Source organism: Rhinoderma darwinii, chromosome 8 (genome assembly GCF_050947455.1).
Source record: "Rhinoderma darwinii isolate aRhiDar2 chromosome 8, aRhiDar2.hap1, whole genome shotgun sequence".
Lineage (NCBI taxonomy): Eukaryota > Metazoa > Chordata > Amphibia > Anura > Rhinodermatidae > Rhinoderma > Rhinoderma darwinii.
In genome coordinates, this window is record NC_134694.1 from 86235581 (window position 1) to 86244463 (window position 8883).

At 39.5% G+C, this 8883-nt stretch overlaps 1 protein-coding gene across 1 annotated transcript in view; it reads left to right on the top strand.

Moving 5' to 3' along the window:
• Positions 1-7302, top strand: part of TBC1D8B (TBC1 domain family member 8B) — a 43806-nt gene extending 36504 nt beyond the window's left edge. Inside the window, exons 19-21 of the mRNA XM_075835868.1 lie at positions 22-78; positions 296-393; positions 1354-7302. Of these exons, the coding sequence (XP_075691983.1) occupies positions 22-78; positions 296-393; positions 1354-1758 (560 nt within the window). The 3' untranslated portion in view covers positions 1759-7302. The remainder of the gene's footprint in view (positions 1-21; positions 79-295; positions 394-1353) is intronic.
• The last annotated feature ends 1581 nt before the right edge of the window (positions 7303-8883 follow it).

The window sequence follows — 8883 nt, forward strand, 5'->3', positions numbered from 1 at the left end:
TAAAACCTTTTTCTCGAACAGTGACCTCTCCTATAGAAAACTCTAGTCCCGACGAGAACACTAAGAGTCCGGAAAAAGGTATTTAGTATATTAAAATATTTTGGACTGATATAGTTTGTTTTGAAAGGTGTCCTTTTTGACTACGGTACCTGTTTAAGCCAATTTATAAAAGGCATTGAAATAAATCATTCCATCTGATATCAGCCAACTATTATATGGCTCCAACCTAACAAACGATCATTTTTGTGGGGACTTGCATCAGGGAAACTTCTAAACATTATGTCTGAATTTATAGGTAAAGGGAAGATTGATATTCAAGCATATCTGAAACAATGGCAAGATGAACTGGTACGTAAGGAGGAAAGTATTAAGGACCTACCCAGAATGAACCAGGTAAGTTACGTTAACCTCTTTCATTATTTTAAAGTGTTTCTCCAATTATAACTTGAAAAGGATATGCTGCAGCATGTAGTGTCATGTACCAATTTGACGTGTTAAAATGACTCATTCCTGCAGTGTTTGTGCCTTTGCTGCGCAGTCCTGCAGTGCTTTGTTCCAGCGCAGGAACTAGCAATGTCTTTTATCTCCATGGAATCTGTAGCAACCAGGAAGCCTCACTATAGTCAATTGAAGCTTTGCAGCAGAGGCTTACTGTTTCCTGCAGATTCCAAGGGATGCAGTGGTATATACCATAACTCTGTGCTGATGACGATTCTGTGATCTGGTAAAGGGAACTTGCTAGCTAATAGTCCTTTTATTACTGCAGCATCGGCAATGATTCAAGCAGTCAGTCTCTCGCTCCCTCTCTTGTGTGAGAGGGGTGTGACAGTAGTCATTGTCACAGCAATGTACTAACAGCAGTTGTTGGGGAAAGTGGAAAGTGTAATGTGAGCTTAGCAGTCTTATAGAAACTGTGACCATGACCGGGCTGCAGCTCCACTGTAGCTGTAACATGACAGACAATGATTATCGCTTCCTGTTACCAAATTAGGGGTAAGGAGAGGTCTTCAGCACAAACCGCAGAGTTGTAATGTAAAGTCTATACAAAGGTACTGTACATGAGGATCTGAGAGCACTGTGAAGCTTTTATTTTTCCCTAGAGGTACGCTTTTTTTACACCTGTGCCTTTTTACAATACTGACTACCTTCTAACACCGGTGATGTCTGATACAATTTGTTGAGGATAGACCGTAAAATACAATTTGAGTTCTTTCGTCTTTGATCATCTTTTTTTTTTTTTTTTTTTTTTTTTTTTTTTTGTTTCATTAAATTAATACTTTCTCCATTTGACTCAAAAAAGACTAATAGAAAAGTTTATTTTATTATAATGTACTTTTTCATCTATTTCATCAGACCCAGTTCATCCAGTTTTCAAAGACATTATACAACTTATTTCGTGGGGACCCTGAAGAAGAAATGTTATACCGTGCCATTGCGGCTGTCACCAGTCTCCTACTTCGTATGGAAGAAGTGGGGAGGAAACTGCAGAATCCAGCTTCACAGGCCCGGGTTCTACCAACAGAGGGAGGTACTAATCTTATTGACAACACTCAGGGGAGCAGCGCTCTGCAAGAGGTGGAAAAGACTGCTTCTCGCCCTTCCAAAGAAGACATTGGATGGTCTTTTGCATTTGAGCAGATCCTGGCCTCACTTCTAAATGAGCCTTCACTTGTCAGGTTTTTTGAAAAACCTACTGATTTCAAAGCCAAGTTAGAAACCGCTAGGACATCTCAAATGCGTGCTAGTAAGAGGGTATAAGGAACCCTCCTCTTCTAATCTTCACCTCACAGACCACTACATAAAATGGCCAATTTATCTTTTAAAGTTTGGTTTCTTTGTTTTTTTCCTCTTATGGGCCACAGTTGATACTTTTTTTTTTTTTTTTTAAATGTTTTTAGGGCTATAATGCAATTTTTGTTACAAAGGAGAAAAGCCTGCACTTCATATCCACTGTATACATGTGCTTTCCAGTTCAGATTGCAGTCCTGCTGTATTATAGTATGTATAAAATAAATGGTCTTGGATTATGCTTACAGAAATAATGCAGATTTTAAATATTTGACATGTAAGGCCGGGGTCACATTTTGTTCACATGGCTTTAATACTTGGCTGCATTTCCACCTATTCCATTTTAGTGAAACTTTTATATACTTCAATGACATACTGTGGCCTGTTATGCAGATAAAGCTGGCAGATCCTACCAATCTGCTCCTGCAGTTAGTGTAAATCCATGTTCTTTGTGATGACTCCTTCATTGATGCCACCTATTGAATCTTAATAAGCTGCCTGTCATAAGAAAAGCAAGCGGTTTGGAGGATCTGCCACCTCTATCTAAGCATTGGGGTCAAGAAGATTCATGTAGTCTAGGATAGATTTACTGTGACGACGTGGAACTACTTTTACATTTTTTGGTAAAACAGGAGGTAGCTTTTTAAAGATTTTTTGCATTCCAATGGATGATATGATCTATAGTTACTGATTGATGTAAAGCTGTGGTCCCCAACCCGTGGCTCTGGATCCACATGTGGCTCGCCACCTTCCGTTTTGGCTCGCAGTAGGAGCTCTCCGTTATCGCCATATGCACTGATTACAATACGACATCCACACTGAAAATATTGTATATTACCTATCCTAACCACTGAACAGTTTTACAGGACACAAAATTTTGGACTTCAATATCATGACTTCTTATTTATAATATGTCCCTTCTTCATTTTTTAAATTGATGTTGATCCCGACCACCTCTCAAAGTTGAATGTGGCTCATAGAGTACAAAAGGTCGGGGCCTCTGATCTAAAGCAGAAGATTCAATTGCTGCATGTAGGGAATTTCACACATATTCAGAATATATATATTTTTTCCTGTCTAATTTGTAAAATTGAACACTCGCGATGAACACATAAATTTCCTGACTGAAGACTGGGATATACACCACTATATAGGCATATGTCATCAATTGGCTCCCAAAGTAAAACTGTATACAGTACAGTATATATTTTTTTTACTGTATGCCTTAGTAAAGAAGAGCGTAGTCTACTATATTATTCTATCCAGCAAAAAAGAAAAAGTTTTCTGATGTATACCAAAAAACATCATTTTGGCATATGCTGAGTAATTGGGGGCCTATTGAAACGTTCGGTGCATGCGCCAGGAGATTTACCGCCACTTACGCTGAACATAGTTCACAAACGCTGTGTGAATACAGTCTTATTGTAGTAAAGATTGTCTATTTGCTTGGAATACACTGGCTGATAACCCTATTTAAAAGAAATCACAAAGGGCAGACCAGATCTTTTTTCCTTTTTTACCATCACTGCTCTATTGTTTAAGCTCAAGGATGGATGGCCACTAAGCTGCCAGTAGAGTAGTGAGAAGCAGCTCGGCGGCAATCATGTCATTCACCATCTCGGCCTCTCATTATTCACATTTTGTCAAAGTATATGTAGATGTGAAACCTCCTCAAACAATTCCCAACCATTCCCCCATATTTTCATTGGACTTGAAAGATAATTGTGTTACCATAGATACAGATTATTAGTACAAACCTCGGTCATCGTTCCATCATCAGGAAGTCCATTACTAGCTTTAAATGGAGGGTAATAGTGGAGAAGTGCAATCATCAAGGATAAAATACATGGGCACACCGAGCTTCCACGTGGCATCGGCCTTTAGTTCCGACAAAGCCATTGTTCATTTACTATAAAAGGTTATTCCCAAATTGAGTAATTTTTTTAAAATGCTTCCGAAACGTAAATAAAATTCTAAATCTAGTGTTGTAAAAATTTTAAAAAAATTCCTTCCCTAACGACCTTTTTTTCCAACTAGATAAAGCAGCTAGTGCTGGTTACCTTTTATAAAAGGGGCTGTGAGCGGCTCGATGTCAATCATGCCGCTCTACTCTGTTAGGGTATGTTCACACAGTGTTTTTCGCAGGCAGAAAATTCTGCCTCAAAATTCCATCTGGAATCTTGTGACAGATTTTTATCTGCCTGCACGCAGTTTGCTGTGTTTTTCGCCCGTGGCCATTGATCCTCGCGGGGAAAAAAATGCCACGAATTACGCTTTCTCTGCCTCCCATTGATGTCAATGGAAGGTCAGAGACGTAGACGACCGAAGATAGGGCATGACGCTTTTTCTTGCAAGACGGTTTTTCCGCTGAAATCAATGGGATGCATTTTCGGCCGTTTTTTGGCGCATTTTCTGACGCTGTTTCCGCGTCAAGAAACTCTGTGTGAACTGGCCTTACTGGCCCCGTCCCTCGCGGCACCAACCCCCCCCCCCTCTCGCGACAGCCTTCCCCCCCCCCTCCGTGTGAACACCTACCTAGTAGGCAGGACCTGGTGCCGACCGCTGATGAATCCACCCGAGAGGTGGCCGGGCCGGCATCTAATGCGCACGCGCATTCATGAGAACACTGACATCCTCTCCTAAGGACGGAGAGGATATAATTGCGCAGGCGCGGCCACCGCTACAGGAAAGCAGTGGTGGCCGGATCCCTAGACAACGAGGCGTAAACTAAGATGCAATGAACAAGACTTTGAGAGGAAATCCCTGGAAAAATACATCATTTAGAAAAATAAAGGTAATTCCAAAAATGTATATCTTTACATGCTTGAGCAAAATAAATGGATTTATAAAGATGGGAACAACCCTTTAAGGTAAAGCTATGCTTTTATGTCCTAATGTATATTTATCAGTTATTTGCCATAGTATTGACTTTCTTTACAAAGAATGTACTTATGTAAACATAGTCATTCCTGTATCGTGTCCTTGTAATGTTCCTGGTGTAATGTAACTGCAATGTCAAACCTTTTGCCTGGTACTGTATCTATTATATTTTATCGTTGCTTTTAGCTGCCAGAAAAAATTTAAATAATGTAATACAAAAAAGTGCACCTATCGCGGACGAAGAGTGGAGACGGCCATAACCATTCTTGGGATTAAAGCATTACAAATATTTAGGTTTGAGATATCCTCTTAGAAATGAGACCTACTTTTGTGATGGCACTAATCACTTTGTAAATGGTAGGTACACTGTGGGTATAATGTCCACAATTAATATAATCTCAGGTTTTGTAGTTTTTCAGTGTTTGGGGAAGAAAATACCTACAATAAAATGCCTCTCATCTGCCATTTAAAGGGACTTGGTAAATTGTAAATGATAAAAATTATGACCGAAAGAGTATTAGCTCTCCTGACATGTCTGTCTTAGAAAATACTTTCAATCATCATAAAATACTAGTTCTGGTGCATTTTCTTAGAATTTTGCATTGTTCCTCTGTTATTCTTCCTGGAAACGTATGGATAAACGGACAACACTGTATTACCATTCCTCTTGTCAATAGCACTGATTGGACACTGTCAGTGTGTGGAGACACGCCCCATAAACATAAAAACAGAGTCCTAATGTTGCCGGCTGCGTGAAAATCACGCAGCCACGCACCATATGCTGATGCCACACGGACCTTTTGCGAGCGCAAAACACAGCGTTTTTTGCGCGCGCAATACGGACACGGTGTGAATAAGGCCTAACACTTAGCTGTTAATCTATTCATACATTTTAAGGAGGAATAATAGAGGAGCAGCACAATGCAGAGTTCTAAGAAAAGTTCTCCAGCATTGTTCTTTCTTGGAGAATACAAGTATCTACTACAATAGACGTGTCAGGAGAGGTGACAGCGCTTGCTGAAGACCTTTAAAAGGAGAATTGAAGATAAAGCTATCATTACCTAGCCTTGGAAAGATACTCTTCAAATCCTCTGCACTTTTGTCAGTGCCTGGGAGCTTTTCCTGGCACAAACTAAACTAGGTGTAGTAAGCAGAATAAAATTGCTTACAGAATATATATATTATATTATCATAATATAAAAGATACATTTATATGATACTCTAGAAAGCTAATGTATACAACAGCAAAAGGCTAATTCAGGTACCGCACCTTGTTTTGAATTAATGTGAAGCTCTATATTTGGGCTACGATCAGTAAGAACAACTTAGCTCTTGATGACATCAGCAAGACAGTGAGTGCTGGTTGTGCCCCCTCTTTGTGTCTTGCAGTTCATGTTGTGACCTGTAGTCCTTCTCTGCCTGCATGGAACTAGAATGCTGATGTCATGCACAAATAAAACTGCCCCCTCCTTGAAGGATCTCTGCTTGTTTTTTTGATGGTTTATAAAACTGTACATGACCTTACTTTGAGGGCACACAACCTTGGATGTTTTTCAAAAGTACAAAGCTAATGCTAAATACCAAATGTAACACTGCATTGATGCTGAAACCCATACACCAGGGATCATATGACACAATCAATGATGGCAAGCACGTAGAACCGTGGTAGAACTAAGAATAACATTGGGACATGTATGGGAAAATGCATAACCTGAGACTTCTCTGTGCCTGACCTTCATCTGAAGAGAATTATATGGATGGATCTAATCCTAAAGAAGCCTATTTCCAGAGCCATATTTAATGTTTTATTGCCATACCAGTGATATCATATGTACAACATATAAAGGTATACAGGGATCAGAGGTCAAAAAAGATAATTAACCCAAAGCTATTTTCATATTGTCCTAAAGTCCGATTCTGGGATTATAAATTGATACTATTCTCTATATAATATTAATTTGTGTATATATTCTGAAATAACTAACTGCGTTACAGCACCACTGTTAATCCACTGTGTTTGTCAAATACTGTTAACTGTTTAATGGAATACAATTTCCATTTTATTTTATTAGTAACTTGAATCTTTTAGGGTGTGTTAGCCGCATGCGGCCGGAAAAAACACTGCCACATGTGGTGGTGAATGGTAGCACTATTTTAAAAGTATTACTGGCAAAATCGTGCAGCCATTCGCCACTGCATGTGGTCTTGGTTTCGGCTGCCGCTCCATGTATTCTCACCATTAGAGTATGTTCAGACTTTGCAGATTTTGCCAGTATTTTTCATGCCAAAACCAGGAATGGTAACTAAACGGAAGATTTAGATAGAGGAAGGATTTATAAATCTGCTCTCCGGGATCCAATTCTGGTTTTGTATTGAAAAAATGCATTCAAAATCTGCTCTGTGGGAACATATCCTTAGCATTGCCTCAGTATACTGATGTATGTGGTATTGATCCCCCAGCCACTCAGAGGTCTGAATTTCTTCACAAATATGCAGTAGTATAAACCGTTTATACAACAGTCAACCAGAATGAGTGTCAAGTAATGTTTGTCTTGTTACTGCCCTGATTCAATTTGCTTTTCTGTTGCGGGTATTCAATAAATGAAGATTACACTACAACATAAATCTGTTTTCTTTTCTTTTTTTCTTTGCATGAGCACTAGACTATTCACAGCTGATCCCAATTCCAAACTGTCTAATGCTATTCTTTTCCGGAGATGAGCGGCACCAGAGGTATCTGTTCTTTCCTCACCCTATTGAAAGAACATGCGCTTTAGGATAAGCTGATCGTTGGGTTATGTCTTCAAAAGAGATTCACTTTCATTGAATTGTCCTGATCTTTATTAGCAGTATGGTCCTTTTATTTATCTGATTTTCCAGACCCTACCCACGCTTCCGATTATATCATCCACCAGTGGCATCCATGGACCGAAAAATGTCGATAAGGGGGTTCGCCACTTTTCAAAATTGACATCTGAGGGGATCTGTGAACTAGGGGACACACACCAGCTCTGAACATAGGGCTCTGTTTGCTTTGTAAATGGCTATCACTTTCCAGCTCTGATCGGAGATGTCAACTCATCAGTGCCAGCTACATGAAGCCATTGAGAGCATGTCCGATCATAGGTAAAGCATTACAGAGTATGTGCGCTATTGTTGAGGCATCGATGGGGCTACCAGCTTACAGTGCCCTGCTTATGCAATCTGATAAATGATACTCATGTCAAAAGCTTGGAAACCCACTTCAATTTATTATATTGTCAATAGGAAGGTAGATCCGCTAGCTAAACCAGTGCACGTAAGGAAATGGAAGCCAAGCAATTACACATGTTTTGCATGTGACGAAAAGAACATGTAAGCACTCATCTGAGTAGTCACTTTGGGTAACATTTTTCTCTTCTTTGTTTTAAATGCTGGCAAATCAACATTCTCCGTCTCTTGATAAGGAACAACTAAGATGCATATTCCTTTAAAGTTATGCAGCAAATGTCTGCTAAAGAAGGGGCTCTCCATATATATATATAATATATACACACACACCATTTTTTTTGGACTATAAGACACACCGAGGTTTTAGACAACAGAAAATAGGAAAAAATTATTTCATACATTACTACTTTTACAAATCGTTAGATCGCTGGTAGAATACAATGCAGGTTATTGTCATGCGGCGACATGGCTTAGCAGAGGCAGACAGAAGGCAGATCTGGGGGCCTTCATTAGGCCCCCGGGCTGCCATGACCAGTATTTGTGCCCCCGATCGTTTCTGTCGGAGGGGGCCGCCCACCCTCGGGTTTTCCCATGACTGACATTTATGACAGATCCACAGGATATGTCAGATGGATGAGGGAGAGCGTATCTTTTTAAACCCATTAGTGACCAGCTAGATTTTATAATTTTTTGCCTTTACACTTCAGCCGCTACACTTTTTTTTGTTGCTACGCTTTTTTGTTGACATGGCTATATGAATCCTTGTTTTATGCAGGAGAAATTTTATTTTTTCTGTACAGTTCAGGGGCACATATAATTTACAGTGTAATTTTAATATTATTTTTTTGCAGTGTGAATACAGAAAAATTTAGAGAATTTATGATAATTTAGAACAGGAACTTGTGTATCAACATGTAACTGTCAGGATTATTGGTGGGAGGCTGGAGCTTTTGTGTGCAAAAAGGTAAGGCCATACTCTGAGACTACATTCACCAGAAAGGGCCT